A 23,084-nucleotide genomic window follows, 5' to 3' on the forward strand; every position below is an offset into this window, starting at 1 on the left:
AGAGGATCGAATCAGCGATTTAGAAGACAAGATATATGAAAACATGGAAATGGAGCATCAAAAAGAAGAGAGGCTCCAAAAGTCTGAGGAAACTCTAAGAGAGCTCTGTGACAACATGAAGAGAAATAACATCTACATCATAGGGGTTCCTGAAGGGTAAGAGAAAGAACAAGGGATAGAGAACTTGACTGAAGAAATCATAGCTGAAAACTTCCCTAAATTGATATAGGAAAAAGTTCAAGAAGCACAGAGAATCCCAATAAAGAGGAACCCAAAAAGACCTACACCAAGACACATCATGATTAAAATACCAAAGCTAAGAGATAAATAAAGAATACTAAAAGCTGCAAGAGAAAAGCAATCACCTACAAAAGAGCCCCCATAAGGATGACATCCGACTTCTCAACAGAAACACTTGAGGCCATAAGGGAATGGCAAGAAATATTTAAAGTAATGCAGAACAAGAGCCTACAACCGAGACTTCTTTATCCAATGAGGCAATCATTTAAATTTGAAGGAGAAATAAAAAGTTTCTCAGAAAAAAAAAAACTCAAGGAATTCATTACAACCAAACCAATGCTGCAAGAAATGTTAAGGGGCCTGTTGTAAACAGAACAAAGGGGGAAAAAATCTAGTAAAAGAGGAATGTAGATTTAAATAATAAAATGGCAGTAAACAACTACATATCAATAATCTTAAATGTAAATGGATTAAATGCTTCAATCAAAAGACATAGGGTAGCTGCGTGGATAAGAAAACAGGACCCATACATATGCTGTCTACAAGAGACCCACCTCAAAACAAAAGATACACATAGACTGAAAGTAAAAAGTTGGAAAAAAATATTTCATGCAAATGGAAATGACAAAAAAAACTGGTAGCAATATTTATATCTGACAAAATAGACTTTAAAACAAAGGATATAGTAAGAGATAAAGAAGGTCACTCCATAATGATTAAAGGAATAATCCAACAGGAAGGTATGCCCATTATAAATATCTATGCACCTAATGTAGGAGCACCTGAATATATAAAGCAGACTTTGATGGACAAAAAGGGCGAGATCAACAGCAATACTATAATAGTAGGGGATTTCAATACCCCTACTGGATAGATTATCAAGAAAGAAAATTAACAAAGAAACATCAGACTTAAAGGACACACTAGATCAACTGGATTTAATAGATATCTTCAGAACGTTTCACTGTAAAGCAGCAGAATATACATTCTTTTCAAGTGCTCATGGTACATTCTCTAGGATAGACCACATGTTAGAGCACAAATGAGTCTCAACAAATTTAAGAAGATTGAAATCATATCAAGCATCTTCTCTGATCACAGTGGCATGAAACTAGAGATCAACTACAATAGAAAAACTGAAAAACACTCAAACACTTGGAAACTCAATAGCATGTTATTAAATAACGAATGGGTTAACAATGTGATCCAGGAAGAAATAAAAAAATTTTCTTAAAACAAATGAAAATGAGCATACCAAAACTCCAAATTTATGGGACACAGCAAAAGCAGTCCTGAGAGGGAAGTTCATAGCATTACAGGCATACCTTGAAATGCTAGAAAAAGCTCAAATAAACAACTTAACCCTGCATCTAAAAGAACAGCAAGTAAAGCCCAGAGGAAGTAGAAGGAAGGAAATAATAAAGATCAGAGTGGAAATAAATGACATAGAACATTGGTTCTCAAAGTGTGTGCCAGGGCACACTGGTGCGCCCTAGAAGATTTCCAGATGTGCCCTATGGTATTCCTGAGAAATATGTGCCTGTTGGGGAACAAAAAACCAACAGGGTTTTTGGATTTTAGAGTTTTGGGAGACAGAGGTGTGGGGAATTGGCTGTAAGCTGACAGTCTGCCCAACCCCCCCCCCCCCACCTCACTTGCCTGATTAGGTTGCAAAAGGCTGTTAAGCTGTGGTGCTGGATTGTTTACACTACCCCACATGTTCCCCGGAAGGACTGGAGGCAAGTTTCTTCTATTCTTTGTTTGGTTAAGATGATATGTATGGTGGGTTTTTGGATTGATGATTAAATATAAGGAATTGTCTCTTGAAGCCTTTTGGATCTTTATAAAAGAAGAATATGTGGCAATATCTAAAAAAGCTTTGAACATTTTACTACAATTTTCAACATCCTATTTGTGTGAATTAGGATTTTCTACTCTCAACACAAGAGTAAAAAGAGAGGAATTCTTCAATGTATTGATGAGGAAATGAGAGTTTGCCTTTCAAATATATGCCCAAACATTGATGAAATCACTAGGATACATCAGGCTCATGTTTCTCATAAACTCAAGAATGAAAAAACTTAACACGTTCATGCCAGGACCTGACAAATTTACTAAAACTTACTAAGAATGTATTTATATATATATAAAGATAACTTTTTTTGTCATTTTTCTATTTTTTAACCCCTCTTTTTTACGAATTTTTAAAAGCATAACTCATAAAATGTAACATAAAAATGATTTTTATTGTCAGAATAAATGTAATTTTGTCATTTATTTCATTTAATTACCATAAAAGCACGCTTGGACTTTATTTTTTTCTATAGTATTTGACTTAATTATTATAACATATTTCTCAGAAATTTTTATATAGTGCACCTACAATTATTTATAGGATTTTAAATGCGCCCCGACTTCAAAAAATTTGAGAACCACTGACATAGAGGCTAAAGAAACAATACAGAGGATCAGTGAAACCAAGAGCTGGTTCTTTGAAAAGGTAAACAAGATTGATGAACCTTTAACCAGACTCACCAAGAAAGAAAGAGGACTCAAATAAATAAAATTAGAAATAAGAGTGGAGAAGTAACAACACACAGCAGAAATACAAAGGATTGTAAAAAAAATAGTATTAATAACTGTATGCCAAAAAATTAGACAACCTAGGTGAAATGAACATATTCCTTGAAACATATAATCTTTCAGAAAACAATCTGGAAGAATCAGAAAACTGAAAGACAGATTACAATAAATGAGATCAAAACAGTTAAAAAAGAACTCCCAACAAACAAAAGTCCTGGGCCAGATGGTCTCACAGGCGAATTCTACCAAACACTGTATTCAAAGAAGAACTAATTCTATCCTTCTCAAGCTATTTCTAAAAATTCAAGAGGAGGGAAGACTTCCAAGCTCCTTTATGAGGCTAGCATAGTTTTGATTCCAAAACCTGGCAAAGACAACACAAAGAAAGAAAACTATAGGCCAATATCCCTGATGAATTTAGATGCTAAAATTCTCAACAAAATATTAGCAAACCGGATCCAGCAATACACGAAAAAACTCATATATCATGATCAACTCGGATTTATTCTGGGGAGGCAAGGCTAGTACTATATTTGCAAATCAATCAATGTGATTCATCTTATAAACAAAAGGAAGGAGAAAAACCACATGATTGTATCAATAGATGCAGAAAAAGCATTTGATAAAATCTAGCACCCATTTATGATCAAAACTCTCAGCAAAGTGGGAATACAGGGAACATACCTCAACATGATAAAGGCCATCTATGACAAACCCACAGTCAATATCATACTCAACAGGCAAAAATTAAAAGCAATCCTCTTAAAATCAGGAACAAGGCGGTGGTGCCCCCTTTTACCACTCTTATTCAATTAAGTTCTAGAAGTCCTAGCCACAGCAATCAGACAAGAAGAAGAAATAAAAGGCATCCAAATTGGAAAAGAAGAATTAAATGTATCATTATTTGCTGATAATATGATACTGTCGATAGAAAACCCTAAACTTTCAGTCAAAAAACTACTGGACCTGATAAATGAATTCAGCAAGGTGGCAGGATATAAAATTAATATTCAGAAATCAGAGGCATTTTTATACACCAACAATGAACTGTCTGAAAGAGAAATTAAGAAAACAATCCCCTTCATTATTGCAACAAAAATAATAAAGTACCTAGGAGTAAATTTAACCAAGGAGGTTAAAGACTTGTACTCGGAAAATTATAAAGCATTGATAAAAGAAGTCAAGGAAGATACAAACAAGTGGAATCATATGCCATGTTTGTGGATAGGAAGAATAAACATCATTAAAATGTCTATATTACCCAAAACAGTTTATAAATTTAATGCAATTCCTATTAAAATACCGATGACATACTTCAAAGATATAGAACAAATATTCCAAAAATTTATATGGAATGAAAAAAGAGCACGAATATCCTCAGCAATCTTGAAAAAGAAGAATAAAATGGGTTGTATCACACTTCCTGAGATCAATTTATACTACAAGGCCATTGTACTCAAGACAGTCTGGTACTGGCATAAGAACAGGCATATAGATCAATGGAAGAGAACAGAGAACCCAGAAGTAAACCCACACCTTTATGGACAATTGATATTTGACAAAGGAGGTAAGAGCATACAATGGAGTAAAGACAGCCTCTTCAACAAACGGTGTTAGGAAAATTGGACAGGTACTTGCAAAAAAATGAAACTAGACCACCAATTTATACCATTCAGAAAAATAAACTCAAAATGGATAAAATACTTGAATGAGATGGGATATAAAAGCGAGACTAAGAGACATTGATAAGAGTGTGGTGGTTACGGGGGGTGGGGGGGGAGAGGGAAAGGGGGAAGGGGGAGGGGCATAAAGAAAACTAGATAGAAGGTGACAGAGGACAATCTGACTTTGGGTGATGGGTATGCAACATAATTGATTGACAAGATAACCTGGACATGTTTTCTTTGAACATATGTACCCTGATTTATTGATGTCACCCTAGTAAAATTAATAAAAAAAATACTTGAATGTAAGTCATGAAACCATAAGGATCTTAGAAGAAAACATAGGCAGTAAGCTCTCTGACATCTCTCACAGCAATTATATTTGTTGATTTAGCTCCACAGGCAAGTGAAATAAAGGACAGGATAAACAAATGGGACTATATCAAATTGAGAAGCTTTTGCACAGCTAAAGACAATATGAACAAAGTAAGAAGACAAACCATACAATGGGAGAACATATTTGATAATATGTCTGATAAGGGGTGAATAATCAAAACTTATAAAGAACTTGTAAAACTCAACACCAGGAAGATAAACAATCCAATCAAAAAATGGGCAAAAGAAATGAATGGACACTTCTCCAAAGAGGACATAGAGATGGCCAATGGGCATATGAAAAAATGTTCAACATCACTAATCATTAGAGAAATGCAAATTAAAATCACAATGAGATATTATCTCACATCAGTCAGAATGGTGCTCATTAACAAAACAACACATAATAAGTGCTGGCGAGGATGTGGAGAAAAGGGAACCCTCCTGCATTGCTGGTGGGAATGCACACTGGCGCAGCCACTGTGGAAAACAGTATGGAGATTCCTCAAAAAATTAAAAATCGAACTGCCTTTTGACCCAGCTACCCCACTTTTAGAAATATATCCCAAGAACACCACATCACTGATTCAAAAGAAGAAATGCAACCCCATATTTATGATAGCATTGTTCACAATAGCCAAGATCTGGAAACAGCCCAAGTGTCTATCAGTGGACGAGTGGATTAAAAAGCTGTGGTACAGGCCCTGGCTGGTTGGCTCAGCGGTAGAGCGTTGGCCTAGCGTGCGGAGGACCCGGGTTCGATTCCCGGCCAGGGCACACAGGAGAGGCGCCCATTTGCTTCTCCACCCCTCCGCCGCGCTTTCCTCTCTGTCTCTCTTCCCCTCCCGCAGCCGAGGCTCCATTGGAGCAAAGATGGCCCGGGCCCTGGGGATGGCTCCTTGGCCTCTGCCCCAGGCGCTAGAGTGGCTCTGGTTGCAACATGGCGACGCCCAGGATGGGCACAGCATTGCCCCCTGGTGGGCAGAGCGTCGCCCCTGGTGGGCGTGCCGGGTCCCGGTCGGGCGCATGCGGGAGTCTGTCTGACTGTCTCTCCCTGTTTCCAGCTTCAGAAAAATGAAAAAAAAAAAAAAAAAAAAAAAAAAAGCTGTGGTACATATACACAATGGACTGCTATAAGGCCATGAAAAAGAAGGAAATCTTACCTTTTGTGCCAACATGGAAGGACCTGGAAACTATTATGTTAAGTGAAATAAGCCAGGCAGAGAAAGAAAAATATCATATGACCTCACTGATCTGAGGAATCCAGTGAACAATGTGAATTGAGAAACAGAATAGAGACAGGCGGGATCAAAAGAACTAGAGGGAAAGCAGACAGAGGGAAAGGGAATGATATGATGGGATAATCCTGGAGGTAAGGGGGAAGGGCATTTTGGGGAGGGGGGAAAGGGGCATGTTGAGGGAAACACGGGGGACAGGGAATGCATTCAGGGGGACACTAGAATCTATGTAAACACAATAAATTAAAATCAATTAAAAAATAAAAAAAAGATACATGTATAAGAAAAGAAAAGTTACTCCATTGTTATATGGGCATAAAATCTGGTCAAATTTGCATTATCGATAAACAAAGAAATGGCTTATAAATTATGGCACATTAATACTATACAATATTGTGCATCTAGTTAAGAATATGGGCTAGATAAGAGTATGAATGATAAACTTTTGAGGAAGAAAAAGTTTCAGAACAATATAAATGTTGTGATTTATTTGTAAGAATAAAAATCAGAACCTCCAAAAAGAGATGTTCTCTACAGCCAAGGTCCATGAGTTTAGTACTGTTTTCTTCTGTGTAATTTATTGTTTTCTATTTTATATTTAGGTCTTTGATCCATTTTGAATTAATCTTTGTGCAAGGAGACAAGGTGTAGTCAAAGTTTCATTCTTTTACATGTGGCTTTCTAATTTTTCCAGCACCATTTATTGAAGAGGCTTTCTTTTCTCCATTGTGTGCTTTTGGGTCCATTGTCAAAGATTAATTTGCTCATCTATATGTAGTTTTATTTTTGGGCTCTCAGTTCTGTTCCATTGGTCTGTGTGTCTGTTATTCTGCTAATATTGTGTTGTTTTGATTATTCTGATGCTTGAGAATTTCCTATAGTCATGTTATGTTTTGTTTTCTGGTAGCTCTGTGTCTCTCTTGGTTCTTCTCTTTTGTGTTTCTGTCAGTTATTTTTGTTTGGTGGTATTCCATACTTCTTTCACCTGTTTCTTCATTAAGCTATGTGTTTCAGTAGTGGCTGTTTTGTGGGTGGTTACTATTAGGTTATTAGAGAATAATTTTCATATATACAAGTCTTTTGTCCTATGAGTGCTTCTGCACTCCGTCCTCCTTTGTAACTTCAGATCTCTATCTTCTTCCCTTTTATGTTATTGTCACAGATTATCTTTGTTTATATTGAAACCTTGTTGGTGCTTTTATTTGTAGTTTTATATTGTTTTGTTCTTTTATTCAGTAGAATAACCCCCTTTGAGTATTTCCTGCAATGGGTTTTTCTGGTGATAAATTTCCTCAGCTTCTGTATGTCTGCAGACTTTTTTATTTTTCCTTCATATTTGAAGGATAACTTTGATGGATATAGTATTCTTGGCAGGTAATTCCTCTCTTTCAGTACTTTGAATGTTTGGGTCCACTCTCTTCTGTATTGTAGAGTTTCTGCGGAGAAGTCTGATGAAAACCTGATGGGCCTTCCTTAATGTTATGTTCCTCTTTTCCTTAGCTGCCTTGAGAATTATTTCTTTGTCATTGTTTTTTTATAGTTTTATTACAGTGTGACTTGGAGAGGGCCTGTTTTGTTGAGGTAACTCGGCATTCTGTTTGCTTCTTAGATTCAAGGCTATAACTCTTTCTATAGGCTTGGGAAGTTCTCATCAATTGTTTGAATAGGCTCTCCTTTCCCTCCTCCCTCTCTTCTTCTTCTGATATACCCAATATTCTTATATTGCTCTTTCTGATGGAATCAGAAAGAATTGTAGAGCTCCCATTTAGAAAAATTCTTGAGTCTCTTCCCTCTGTATCATCTTAGTTGCCAGTCTTCAATATTACTGCTTCTCTCCTCTGTATGTGCTATTCTTTTAGATAAACTTGCTAGCTCATTTTTCAGTTCATATATTGAGTTTTTCATCTCTTTTTTAAAGTTTCAGTCTCCTTGGTGAGGTACTCTTTTTTTCTTTATCTGAGTTCATTAAATTGACTACCAGTGCTTTCTCTCATCTCATTAAGTATTTCTAGAAATTCAATTTTGAATTCTCTATTGTTTGATTTCACAGTTTCTATGTGATTGAGATTGCTTTCTACAGATTTTTTATTTTTTTCCCTGAACTATGTGTTAACCCTGGTATTAGTTTTGTGTAGCCATGGTATTAGTTTTGTGTAGCCATGGTATTAGTTTTTTTCTGCTTCAATGGCATTTGGGAGTGGTATTGTTGACATCAAACAACTTCAAGTACAAAAAAAAATACAATAAAAATAAAAATAGAAAAATTTAAAAATTCCTAAAAAGTAAAAAAAATTTACACACTAAAAGAACAAAAAGCATAAAACAATAATAAAAAACAGCCTGACCAAGTGGTGGTGCAGTGGATAGAGCATCAGCCTGAGATGCAGAGGATGCAGATTTGAAACCCTGAGGTTGCCAACTTGAGCCTGGGTTTACTAGCTTGAGTGTAGGGTTGCTGGCTTGAGTGTGGGATCATAGACATGACCCCATGGTTGCTGGCTTGAGCCCAAAGGTCGCTGGATTGAAGCCCGAAGGTCGCTGGCTTGAGCCCAAGGTCACTGGCTTGAGTGTGGGATCATAGACATGACCCCATGGTTGCTGGCTTGAGCCTAAAGGTCGCTGGATTGAAGCCCGAAGGTCGCTGGCTTGAGCCCAAAGTCACTGACTTGAGTGTGGGATCATAGACATGACCCCACGGTTGCTGGCTTAAGCCCAAAGATCTCTGGATTGAAGCCGAAGGTTGCTGGCTTGAGCCCAAGGTCACTGACTTGAGCGGCTGTAGCCCCTTAGTCCAGGCACATATGAGAAAGCAATAAATGAACAATGAAGGTGCTGCAATGAAGAATTAATGCTTCTCATCTCTCTCCCTTCCTGTCTGTCTGTCCCTCTTTGTCTGTCTTGCAAAAAGAAAATCAAAACAAAGGAAATATCCACAAAAATAAAATTAAAAGAGAATAAAACTCAAAAGAAAAAAGAAGAAAAAGTTTAAGTTCTGAGAGGTTTTTCTGTTTTTTGGGTTTTTCCTGCTGTGCCATTGGATCACAAGATTTAGCTCTGTAATTCCTGTGCTGACCTCTGCTGAAATTTTGCTGTGGTGATGATGGAGATAGCCTGCAGTTGTAATGATGAGTAGGGTGTATTGTGAGGACTTTACCACTTTAGCAATGGTTATTTCAGGCCTCTGGGTGCTCCTGCCCATGTCTCAACAAGCCAGGGGACCAGACAGAGATCACTTCTGTTTGTCAGGGCTAAGAGCGGCCCTGTAGAACTAGCTGTGGGTTATGTCTCTGCACCTTTCTGTACCCTGCGAGGGGAGGGAGGTGAGATCAGGGAGGATGGGAGGCTGCACTTTGTTTTTCTATTCTCTGTGCTGAGTGCTGGCTGCCAGCAGGCCATGGGGATGCTGGAAGTGACCCCGTTTGCCAACACTTTGGTTTACCATCTCCCAAACTGCCCCCCCTCCCGATCTCTCTGCTCCTCCCCACAGAAGATGACCCAGTCTGGGGTTCTTCCCTCTCTGGAGCCCCAGCAGACAGAAATCCAGACAGTCCAGGTTTCTCTCCTCTCCAGAGCCGGAACATGAGTGTGTCTTATCTTCTGTCCCCTCTTCTCAACACTTCCTGCCTTTAGTCGATTCCATGTATGGATCTTTTCAGGCAAGCCTGCGGGCCTTACTGGGGTTCTTTTACTGCATTATAGCTATTCAGTTTGTTGAAATTTCAAGGGGAGAGATCAAGGGTATCTCTCATACCACCATTACTCTGACATCATCCTCAATCTATTCATGCTCCCTTGCCCTGACTGCGAATAGCAGATTTTCCTTTGTTTATTAGCTCTTTCTCTTTTGTTGTTTATTTTCTCACCTGTCTTTGCAAGCCTCCAATAAACGGTTATGCCCTGACACTTTCCGGCTCCACAGTTTCTCTACCATCTGCCTGAATACAATGTGAACCTGCCTGCCTCAGCCACTGGCATTACACTCAGTAATATTACATTTTATGGATTCCAGTTTGTGTATTTATTTGCTGGTTGAAAAACATTTAGTTTGTTTCTGACTTGGGTGATTGCAAACGTAAATATAATAATAAATATAAATAAATATTCATGTACAAGTTTTTGGGTTTACATAAATTTTCATTCAATTTGGGTAAATATACCCATGAGTGGGATTGCTGGGTCATATGGGAATCTATGCTTAACTTCATAAGAATCTGGAAAACTGTTGTCCAAAGTGGCTGTGCCATTTTGCATTCCTATCATTGAGAGTTCCAGTTCCATATCCTCACCAACACTTGGTATTTTCAAGTATTTTTTTTCCTTTCTCATAGGTGTGTAGTGGTGTCTCATTATGGTTTTAATTTGCAGTTTACTCATGACTAATGATGTTAAGCCTGTTTGTACGTGCTTATTTGTCATTTGTATATCTTCTTTGGTGAAGTGTCTCTCTTTTGCCCTTTTTGATTCTTAGCTTTGAGAGTTCTTTATATATTCTCATTACAACTTCTTTGCCACATATGTGATTTGTAAATATTTTCTCCCATTGTGTGACTTTTTATTTTCATTACAGTGTCTTTTGAATTTTGGTGTCACATTTAAGAAATTATTTGTCTAACCTAAGGTTAAAAAGATTTTCTCATCATTTCTTCTAGAAATTATATAGGTTTAAAATTTACATTTAGGTCTGTAATCCATTTTGAGAATGTAGTTTTATTTTTTTATTTAGAAAATTAACAGGGTGACATTTATCCACAAGAGTAAATAGGTTTCAGATAAACATCTCCATAGCATTTGAACAGTTGATTATGTTGTGTACCCATCACCCAAAGTCAGATCTTTTTCCATCACCTTATATTTGTCCCTCTTTGTGCCCTTCTCCCTCCTCCCTCCTCCTGGAGAGTTTATTTCTATATGTGTTGGAGGTATGAAGTAAAGTTCTTTTTTTTTTTTTTTTTTTTTTTTTTTGCACCTGGATATCTAATTGTTCCAGTACCAATTGTTGAAACAAGAACTTCCAGGTTCGAGACCCCGAGGTCGCCAGCTTGAGCGCGGGCTCATCTGGCTTGAGCAAAGAACTCACCAGCTTAGACCCAAGGTCGCTGGCTCCAGCAGGGGGTTACTCGGTCTGCTGAAGGCCCGCGGTCAAGGCACATGTGAGAAAGCAATCAATGAACAACTAAGAAGTCGCAACACGCAACGAGAAACTGATGATTGATGCTTCTCATCTCTCTTCGTTCCTGTCTGTCTGTCCCTGTCTATCTCTGCCTCTGTAAAAAAAAAAAAAAAGAACTCCCATTTTCCATTGAATTGCCTTTGCACTTTTGTTATGAATAATTTAAGTATAAATATATAAAATGCATTTAATTATACATGAAGTACAGTTTATAAGTCTCCAGCTTAATGAATTATTGCAAAATGAACACACTAGGTAACAACCCCATAGGTCAAGATTAGAACATAATTAGGACCTCCAAATCCCCACTCATGCTCTCTTCCAGTAAATGCCACTCCCAAAGGCAATCACTTGCCCAGCTTCTAACATCATGTATTGGCCTTGCCCGTTTTCTTACTATATATAAATAGAATCATGCAGTATGTAATCATTTGTGTCTGGATTCTTTTACACAACAGTATATCTGTGAGATTCATCTATATTGGATATTCAGTTGTAGTTCATTCATTTTTATTACCCTGCAGTATTCCACTGAATTACTGGGCTACAATTTACCCATTGTATAGTGAGGGCCATTTTTTTTCCTCCACAGTTTAGTCTTAGAAATAGGGCTACAGTGAACATCACTGTACTTGTTTCCTAGAGCACATGTTCATGTTTTTCTCTAAGGTGTGTACCTTTGAGTAGAATCACTGGATCATAGTGTGTGCAAATAATTAACTTTTGTAGAAACTGTTGTCCCAAGCAATTATACCAGTTTATATTCCTACTAACAGTGTGTGAAAGTTCCCACATCAAAACCATCTTATGGTATTTTAGTCTGCTTAATTGTAACCCTACTGGTGGGTGCCTAGTGGTGTCTCATTGTGGCTTAAATTTTCATTTGCCTAAGTGCTAATAGATTGATTCCATTTCATTGATTACCTGAATGCTAATGCGGTCAAATACATTTTCTCATGTTCATAGATCATTTGGTTTTTCTTTTTAGTTAAGTGCCTATTCACATATCTTGTCTATTTTTTGTGTTGTTTGTATGATTCTTACTGATTTGTAGAGGTTATTTTATATGTCCCAGATAAGATCCCTTTATCACTTGCGAATGTTGTGGATAATATTTGCATCTGTAGCTTGCCTTTTTACTGTTGTGCTTGTACTTTTGTAACATTTATAAGTCTTTTACTTTAAGAGTAGTGCTTTTCATGTTTTATTTTAGAATTCTTTCCCTATCCCAAGACTGTGAAAATATTTTTCTATATTATTTTCTACACACTTTATTGTGTTACCTTTCACATTACATTTACAATTTAACTATAGCTCATTTTTGTGTATGGTGAGTGTTAGGGGTTAAATGTCATTTTCCCTCATGTAGATATCAGTAACTTATCCACATTTATTTGGAAAGATCATCTTCTCCCCATTGCTTAGCAGGCCAACTTTGTTGTAACTCAGGTGTCCATACATATTTGGATTCTTTCCTTAGTTCTACTGGACTATTTGTCTAGCCTTGTGTTAATACTACATTGTCTTACATGTTCTATTATTTAATGGAACAGTTTTTTTTTTTTTACCATGATTTGTGATTTCCTCACTAGGTAGGTCACTAACTTGATGTCAAGTAGGCATCCTGTATTAAGACATCATCATTAACTGGGAACCCAATCAAAAGTTTCCCTAAATTCCATCCTCATCACGCAGTGATCAGCATTTTAGAATAAAAGATATGTGTAATTACAGGGACTCGTGACATTTGAGGAGGTGGCTGTGGATTTCACCCAAGAGGAGTGGCAGTACCTGAACCCTCCACAGAGAACCCTGTACAGGGATGTGATGCTAGAGACCTATAGCCACCTGGTCTCTGTGGGTAAGAATGACTTCCTCAGGTAATTTTTCTATTTTTGATTATTGTGTCCAATAGAGGGCCCTTACTTTCTCAATTTCAGAATTTTGCAAGGTCTCTGAACTGTTTGAAGAGTTTGACACTGAGTTCCAGGGATCAGAGTTTCTTTTCCCCTTTTGCTCTCCTGACAAGGTGTTTGTGAACTCAAAACCCAGGTGAAATGATTTGACTTAAACATTTTGTCAAGCGATAGGTCTCTTGTGTTGCCCCAGACTCTACCTTCCGCTTTCTTAGAGGCTCTGAAGACCAAGGAGGTGTTGCTGTCATTTTTCATTAGCAGGGCAAAAGGCTATCAAACCAGATCTCATCCTCAAACTGGAGGTAGAAGAGCTGTGCCTGGCAGAAGGAACAGTCCCAATTCAGAGCTTCTCAGGTAAGTGGGATTGAACCAGGCTATGGGGACATGAGGTCCCAGCTTGTCAGTCAGGAGTGAGGACCTCTGAAAGGGCTTTCAGGAATATCTGGGGAAAGGATGTGGCTCTTTGATGTTGTTCAAGGACAGGAACATAACACCCCAGACAGAAGAATGACTCCCCTGCCCCATGCCACACCCACCAGATCATTCTCCTTAAATTGGTGCTTACTCACAAGTTTCTGCACAGTTCTTCCCCCATTGCGTATGCCGATCCCCTGCCTCTAAGCCACTTCTACCCTAGTCAGTTCTCACTGCTTTATCTTTATCTGAAGACAGGCCCACATTAGTCACAGCCCTAGGCTAATGCTGCACTTCTAGATGGAATTAGCTGATTTATTCAGTTTAGAGATTCCTATCAGATTTACCTTAAAACATCTTGATTATGTCTTTTTAAAAAGAGCTTTATCTCAGAATTTACATCCTCTAGAATTTCCTCTTTTGAAATACACAAATTCATTGATGTTTAGTAGATTCAGAGTTGTGCAACCATCACCACTACCTAATTTTAGAACATTATCATCAGCCCAAAAAGGAACCCCACTTATCAGTCATTCTCCACCCACCCCCGGCCCCTGGCAGCCACTAATCCATTTTCTGTCTCCAAGGTTGTGCCTATTATGTACATTTCATATACTAAATTGAACATAAAAAATGCAGCCTTTTATGTCTGGTTTCTTTCACTTCTTGGCGTGTTTTCAAGGGCCGTCTGTCCATATTGTAGCATGTGTCGGTACTTCATTTATGGCACAATGATATTCCATTGTATGGAGACTACATTTTATTTTTATTTTTCACTTGATGGACATTTAAGTTGTTTCCACTTTAATGTTTCTGTGGACATTAATGTATTTTTGTGGTGATGTATGTTTTCATTTCTTTTTTTAAAATTTTATTGGGTGACACTGGTTAACATAATGATAGAGGTTTCAGGTGTCCAATTCAACAGTACATCTCTGTACACTGTACTGTGTGTTCACCCCTCCAATCAAGTCTTCATCCATCACCATTTATCCCCCTACCCTCCTCGACTCTCCCTCCCCAATGGTCTCCACACTGTTGTCCATGTCTGTGAGGTGTTTTTAAGTCCTTTTTTGCTCTATCCCTCCACCTCCCTCACCGAACCCCTCCACCTGGCAGCTAGCTGTCAGCCTGCTCTCGATGTATGAGTCTGTTTCTATTTTCGATGATTTCCTGTCTTTAGAGTACATACACAGGAGTGGAATTGTTGAACAATGTAATAACTGTGTTTAACATTTTGTGCAACTACCAAACTGTGTACATATCTTGTTCATCAAAATCTTTTATCCAGTGGTTTTAACATTCCCTGATGCTTCTTGCTTAAATCAATTTTACTGAGACGGTTGAAAAATGATGAAGTTTTCTATCATTCCCTTTACATTTGTGAGTTGGCAATCTTCTGTAATGAACTCTCTCATACTGCGTCTCCATTACTGTACTTCACTAATTAATTTTAGTCTCAGTAAGAATTCATGGATTTCTGTTTTCCAATGTATTGTAGCCCATTAATTTCTACGGTCATTATTCATTTTGATGTTCAAATTATTCTCAGTTTGGCTAGTAAGAATCCCCTCGGCTGGTTCTGATGTCTTTTGACGTGTTTCCATCATTCCTTCAGCACTTTATAGCTCAAAAATATGTTGCAGGTTCACCTTGTATTTTCCTCATTTCTGACCTGGAATGAGCAACTTCTCCAAGGGCCTCTGATAGCATTTAGTGGGGAATGGTACATAGAAATCAGGATTTAGATGCTGGGTTTGCTCATAGCTACTCAGATTCTTGCCTTATAATTTACAGACGATTCCCCTTCATCTGTCTTTTTCCCCTTGTACTTATTTAAGTAACTGGGTCATTTGTCCTTTAGTTTCTCACATTCTGGATTTTGCTGTTAAGTACCGCATAGTGGTATTTAACATATTCCTCTCCCCTGTTTTTCTTGCAAATTGATAGTTGGATCTCAAAGCTTCATCAGATTCAGGGTTCTAGTTTATTATTTTTTTTCTTTTAGCAAGATTACTTACTAGGTGATGTAACATACATCTATCCGGAGGCATGTTATATATGATTATCTCTTTTTTTTCTGTTATGAGTCATTTATAATTATTGTTTAGATTTAACAATTCATTAATGGTTGCAAAATGGTAATGCTCCATCATTCCTTATTTGTTGATTAACTAAAAATAATTCTGTAAAGAGGGATTGCTCTGTTTCGTTATATATGAGTTTTATATTATACAAAATGTACATAGTATACATATGAGTTTTTCCATTTACTTACTAGTTTTCAAAATAAGAAGTTGGACAGTGTACAAAGATGAGTTGTATAATTAGGCATCTGAAATCTGCATAATTATGTTAACCAGTCTCACCTCAATAAAACAACTAAAAAAAAATAAGGAATTGGTTTTGTAGCATCATTTAAAGGTGACTAATGTGCCTTTTTAAGTATCACTTATGGATTAGGGATTTAAACATGTTTATGTTTTAATCCATTGCCTTATCCCTGTTATGAATCAAAGTGTTCCATCTCTGGCCAATGAAAACTCTTTCAAGTTGGCTACCGAATCCTTGGTAGATTCCTTACTTTCTGGTGTTACAAGATGTTCCAGGATCATTTTACATATTTCCTATCTCGTATTTACTTGTGGCACTGGAGAAGACTTGAGTCCCTGGGGCTTCTTCCTCCTTGGTTCTTGTCACGATTGAGAGAATAAATTGAGGTGAGAGACAGGGTGTAGTGTTCAAGCAAAGCAAGCAGTTTATTAAGCAAAACTAAACACTTGGCATAAGCCATAAGTGGGCAAACTCAGCTAGTCTGAGCGCCCTGCCTGTTGGGGTCTTAGGAGTTATATACTCTTATCTTCAAGGCTTTGTTTCCCTGTTATCAGGGCTAATAGGGTTTCAAAGTTCCCCTTTGTAGTTTTTCTTGTAACTGTTGGGACACCTGCTTATCTTATTTTGTCAGGTCTTGGGTCTGCTGACTCCTTCATTCAGTGGGTGAGATAACCCACCTTTTGTTCCCCTTCTGCTTTTCCTGCCCTGATAACTGTCTATGCCCTAATACCCGGAATCAGACACTTCTAGGAGCCCTGGTTCTTTTCAGTGATAAATGTTGTGAAACCACAATTTGAATGTTAGAGAATAGTTTCATTGACAGAGCTAGTAATTATGTAAATAAATTTTTTAAAAGAAAAAATACACCATGTATTTAAACTGGTATTTCCAAATCAAATTCTAGACTTAAAAGTTTTTATTAATATTCCATCTGATGATAGTGTTAACCTAAAAATAAAAGACCAAAGTGTGAGGCAGTAAACATTTATTTGAGATAAAAAAGAATAGCTATTCAGTACAAATTGGTAGTTACAAAATAGTCACAGGGATGTAAAGTACAGCATAGGCAATAGAGTCAATAATACTGTAATAACTATGTATGGTGCCAGGTACTGGAAATGGGGGCGCAACCACTTTGTAAAGTATCTGATTGTCTAACCACTCATTTATGCACCTGAAACGAATACAAAATAATATTCAATGTCAACTATAATTGAAAAAGTTTCAAGTTCTTTAACAACAAAAAGAAAGAAATAGCTATTTGGGAAGCACTGATTCAGGCAGAAACCCAAATGATGTTCTGATGAAGAGAAAAAGGCAAGGGGTATTAATAAGAAAGGGAAGGGAAACAATTACACTAACAGAAGGAAGTCATTTCTATAGGTGCAGATAAGCTAACATAGTGATGCCAGTTCTAAGCAATATTTTTAATTTTCAGTTCAGCAGTTTGGTAGTTATCAGTCTGGTAGTCATAATATCTGCTTTCTTCTTATCTTTTCAAACAGTTGTTTGAGATACAACAGGCCCAGTCCAAAGTCCCCCCCCCTGTTTTTAACATTCCAAGGTTTGAGGAGTACCATGTATAAGGCAGTTCCTCGAGGATGGCAGCTCCAACTCCATTTGAAAGTGGTTCCATTTATATTGTTTTTTACAGTTGGATTGTTAGTATTATTTTGAGACTGCTGAATGTGTATAGAGGGTTGAATCAGTTGAAGTAATCATGTTGGTGCCACTGAGAATCAAGACTTTTAAGCATGGTCATTACGAAATACAGATGAGAGGACATTTATTATTAGGGAACCCTTTTATATTCTATTTTCTTGTCTGGTTATATAAAATTTGCAAATATTAAAGAACAAAAATTCAGCCAAGTAACTTGTAAGACATAATTGACAGTATTAAGCAATTCATGAACCGGGGAGCATTCCATCTAGCAAACAGAAAGGAGCTCCAAAGAGCTGTACAACCTGGAAAGTGTTTATAGACAGGAGAGTGGGGTAAGGAGGCTTAAAAGAGTGTATTATTTCAGGCAAGGTCACCTTCCCTTAGGGGAAGTCAGGGATTCTTATCAGACAGACTACCTCATTAGTGTTGATCAGGAAATCCAAGAGTGGTTTTAAAATTCTACTACTGGGAGAGAATGAAACTGCAATTATTAAGCCTTGGTGAGGCTTACCACCACAAGTTACTCCATTTTGGGTCTATTGTTTCTTTTTCTTTTTCTTTTTTATTCAGTGAGAGGAGGAGAGGCAGAGACAGACTCCCACATGTGCCCCAACTGGGATCCACCCAGCAAACCCACTAGGGGGCGATGCTCTGCCCATCTGGAGCTGTTGCAATGGAGCCATTTTTTAGCACCTGAGGTGAGGCCATGGAGCCATCCTCAGTGCCTGGGGCCAACTCGCTCTAATTGAGCCATGGCTGGAGGAAGAGGAGGAGGAGGAGGAGGAGGAGGAGAAGGTGGAGTGGGAAGGGGGAGGGAGAGGGGGACAGGGAGGAGGAGGAGGAGGAGGGAGAAGTGAGAGGCAGAGGGGTAGAGAAGCAGATGGGCATCTCTTCTGTGTGCCCTGACCGGGAATCGATCCCGGGACATCTACACGCTGGGCTGACGCTCTACCACTGAGCCAACTGGCCAGGGCCTGTTGTTTTTTTTTAACACAAATGTTTGCTTGGTTCTAAATTCAAATCTAGAAAACAGGTATAATCCAAGAAATCCAGCTTCTTTCCCAATACTACTGTCAGATGTAACTATTTACTACAGTTTAAAAGTTTATCCTTTTTTGTAACATGAGCCCATATAAACATATATTTATATATTTTTCCTTCTTTAGAAAAATGCAGTTTTATTAACCTAGTTTTCACTTGATATTCAAGAACATGTGTAATATGCTGAAATATTCCTTATTTTATAGTAATATAGTGGCTCTTAGTAATAATAACAGTAGTAGTATAGTCATTGTTTTAGTTCACATTTGAAAGTACTTCCTATGTGCCATTCATACTTTTATAGATAATTTAATCATATCAACAACCATTTGGGTGGGCGCTGTTATAATTCCTGTTTTCCAGGTGGGAAAGTAAGATACAGATGGATTAGCTAACTTGCCTAAATTCACAGAGCAAGTGAAAGGCAAAGACAGGGGTAAGGCCAGTAGCTGCAGCCATCACAGCCGCCTGGTTCGTGCAGGTTCCCATTTAATTCAGATAGATCATAATGAAACAACGGAGCCAAGAACTGGTGGGCCATCCTTTATTCCAGCTCACAACTGGCGGGTGAGAAAATACACACAGCAGGAAAACAGTTCCCTTTCCATTCATGGTTCCCAAAGCCACTGACTTTCTCCGTTTTTTTCTAGAATCAAAGGCCTCACCAGCCTTATTCACCTCTGTTCCCCATCTCCTTCTCTCTGCACAAACTCTGCACAAATTGGCTTCTCATTCAGCTCCCCGCCATCTTGCTGTCTGCCTCCTCTGCCACCACGTGGCCTCTCTCTCCTGCAATAAAGTGGTCTCTCCTCCCTCCTCTGCCACAATGTGGTCTCCCCTAAAAGGGCCTCCTATCTCCTCCTTTTAAAACTTTTTTTAACTTAAAATTTTATTTTTAATTTATTTTGTTGATATGGTTTCAAGTGTCCCATTCAATATAACACCCTCTACACATGGCATTGTGCCCCCTCCCCCATTTTTTTGATTAATTTTAATGGGGTCTCCTTTTAAAATTTAAGTGCGAAAGCCCTTCCCTAGCACACATTAGTATAACCAAGCCCCTTCCCAAGCAGGAAGGCAATTAGCTGCCCGATGTGGGAAGCACCATTTTAATAAAAGCAAAACCAAATAACACAAATTTTACAAACTTATTTGCCTAACAACAGGATTTGATCCTGGACCACACTGGGCCCTTGACCCTAACCACATGTGCTATGCTGCTTTTTACAACCTAAGAGGGTTCAGATGCAATGGCTCCTTGATGGAGCTTGGGTCCCATCAGACGTATTTTGTACAAGCTTTTTCTGTGATTCTAATGTTTACTCCTGGTTAAGGATCTATGCTTTGCAATCCAAAGAAAGGATGTCACAGGAAGAGAAACCACAGTTGCATGTGCCATTTTAAAATTCAGTATTATTATCATAAATATTGTTCTTATTAAATCTAAGCAGTGATATGAGTAGTTTAGTTATTGTAATTCTTTCAATTTCTCTGTATGTTTGAAAATTTTTATATAAAATTTTAGGAAAAGGTAAGAGGAAAAGTAAACTTTAAAACTGATAAAAATTAAATATATGTGCAAAAAGTATTTACCATATTTTATTGTCTTCAAGATACCATTGGATTTTAAGACACACCATTAATAAAGAAAGTTGCCAACAATTTATTTTTGACATGTCATTGATTGTGAGGTGCATCTGGATTCATTAATGTTAAAATGTGGAATGATACTCATCTTGTGGTTAATGAAACATGATATATTAAAGGCAAGGTTTACAATTTTAACTGTCTGAGTGGTACAGATGAACAACTACTTTAGAAGTCAATAAAAATTAAAGTTGTAGAGGTGAGTTTTGAAAAGACTGAACTTCTTGAAAGTTATCTAGATTCTGAATTTAGCAAAATATGGAGGGCTAGGCTGTATGGGTGATGGAACGTGAGGAAGGGTTTGGAGTTCATCATAGACATAACTCTTAGTGGAAATAGTATGGACAGGAGCAGAAGGAGGTGTTGAAGAACTGAATACAATGGTAGATGGATACAAAGATGAATCCCGATTGGTCAGAGATCTTTAGATTTTTCTTTGTTTTTTGTATGACTAATTATTCTGAAATTTTCATTTACTGGGATTGTTGTAAACAGTGTAAGTCAGGTACAGTTAATATGGTAAATGAAGATTAAGAGTGATCACCACAGTTGATGGGAATCAGAGATGATGTAAATGTGGAGATAAAGACTTTGGTGTCAGGGTCAGATTGTTCTTGGTAACAAAAAGGCTAGTAGGTGGGAGTTGAGTAAAAGAACAGAATTTAATGATCAAGTTTCTCTCTGTAGGAACTCTGGTAAAACAAGATAATAATATCAGTTTTCCTGTGGCAGGGCATTTATAAAGAGGGTCCATTTCACAATGTCAAAGTATAAAAATGGTTTATTCTACTTCTTTCTAGAAGAATACTGCCAAATTGATGAACAGATTGAGAGACAGCATCAGGATGACAAAGATAAATGTTTGTTGATGCAAGTTGGATTCCCAGACAAGAAAACAATTACTACCAAGAGTGAACATGACTATAATGAATTTGGAAACATACTTTATCTGAGTACAAACCTTGTTGCTTCAATACAAAGACCGCATAAACATGAGTTGTTTGGAAATGATATGGTAGATAATTTAGACTTACTTAGTAGAAGCTCTGTAGGAAAGAAACATGATAATGGACGTGCAAAATTATTATTCTATACTGAATATGAGAAAACAACTCCTGGAGTGAGAACCTATGGATATAAAGAGTGTGGGAAGACCCTCAGGCGAAAGAAAGGTCTTAGTCTACATCAGAGAATTAAAAATGGAGAGAAACCCTTTGAGTGTACTGCATGCAGGAAAACTTTCAGCAAGAAGTCACACCTCATTGTACATTGGAGAACTCATACAGGAGAGAAACCTTTTGGATGTACTGAATGTGGAAAAGCATTTAGCCAAAAATCACAGCTCATTATACACCTGAGAACTCATACAGGAGAGCGACCCTTTGAGTGTCCAGAATGTGGAAAAGCTTTCAGAGAAAAGTCAACTGTCATCATACATTACAGGACTCACACAGGAGAGAAACCTTATGAATGTAACGAATGTGGAAAAGCCTTCACTCAGAAGTCAAACCTCATCGTCCATCAGAAAACCCACACAGGAGAGAAAACTTATGAATGCACTAAATGTGGAGAATCTTTCATACAGAAGCTGGATCTAATTATACATCATAGTACTCATACAGGAAAGAAGCCCCATGAATGTAATGAGTGTAAGAAAACTTTCAGTGATAAGTCAACTCTCATTATACATCAAAGAACTCACACGGGAGAGAAACCTCATAAATGCACTGAATGTGGGAAGTCTTTCAATGAGAAGTCAACTCTGATTGTGCATCAGAGAACTCATACAGGAGAGAAACCCTATGAATGTGATGTGTGTGGGAAAACCTTCACCCAAAAGTCAAACCTTGGTGTACATCAGAGAACTCATTCAGGAGAGAAACCCTTTGAATGTAATGAATGTGAGAAAGCATTCTCTCAGAAATCCTATCTCATGCTCCATCAGAGAGGTCATACAGGAGAGAAGCCCTATGAATGCAATGAATGTGAAAAAGCATTTTCCCAGAAATCATATCTCATTATACATCAAAGAACTCATACAGAAGAAAAACCCTATAAGTGTAATGAATGTGGCAAAGCCTTCAGAGAAAAGTCGAAGCTCATCATACATCAGAGAATTCACACAGGAGAGAAACCCTATGAGTGTCCTGTATGTTGGAAAGCTTTTAGCCAGAAGTCGCAGCTCATAATCCATCAGCGAACACACACAGGAGAGAAACCCTATGCATGCACTGAGTGTGGCAAAGCCTTTAGAGAAAAATCAACATTCACTGTACACCAAAGAACTCATACCGGAGAGAAACCCTATAAGTGTACAGAATGTGGGAAAGCATTTACCCAAAAATCAAACCTTATTGTACATCAGAGAACGCATACAGGAAAGAAAGCCCATGGGAAAGGCCATACCCGGAAGGCAAAGCTCATTGCACATTAGAGGGTAAATCAGTAGTGTCTGTTATGTTCCCTGAAGGAAAGTTTTGTCAATTAACATTTTTTAAAGTGTGTTTTGACTTCTTGTTTAAATCTAGGGAATAAAGTCAGTCTTTTTTCTTTTCATCTCAGTCTTCACCCAAAAGCTACACGGAGAAAAAGAAGCAGAAGTGTAATCTCTGTATGTGACAAAATTAGGACATATCAGAAACCCTGATGAGAGGGCTGCCACAGGCTGATATAGGAGATCTCAGAGATAGACTGCTCAAGGCTCCAGATGTGAGAGCACTAGTAATAACTCTCAGCTGAGGTTCAGGACACACTCCGAGTGCAGCACCATATACAAACACAACAGCAGTCACCCAGG

At 37.9% G+C, this 23,084-nt stretch overlaps 1 protein-coding gene across 1 annotated transcript in view; it reads left to right on the forward strand.

The window, feature by feature from the left end:
• The window catches only part of LOC136385583 (zinc finger protein 182), a 38,477-nt gene extending 15,631 nt beyond the window's left edge, over window positions 1-22,846 (forward strand). The window contains exons 3-5 of the mRNA XM_066356656.1: window positions 13,005-13,131; window positions 13,445-13,540; window positions 21,088-22,846. Coding sequence (XP_066212753.1) covers window positions 13,005-13,131; window positions 13,445-13,540; window positions 21,088-22,721 — 1,857 coding nt within the window. The 3' untranslated portion in view covers window positions 22,722-22,846. The remainder of the gene's footprint in view (window positions 1-13,004; window positions 13,132-13,444; window positions 13,541-21,087) is intronic.
• Window positions 22,847-23,084: the final 238 nt, after the last annotated feature.

Source organism: Saccopteryx leptura, chromosome X (assembly GCF_036850995.1).
Source record: "Saccopteryx leptura isolate mSacLep1 chromosome X, mSacLep1_pri_phased_curated, whole genome shotgun sequence".
Classification (NCBI taxonomy): Eukaryota; Metazoa; Chordata; class Mammalia; order Chiroptera; family Emballonuridae; genus Saccopteryx; species Saccopteryx leptura.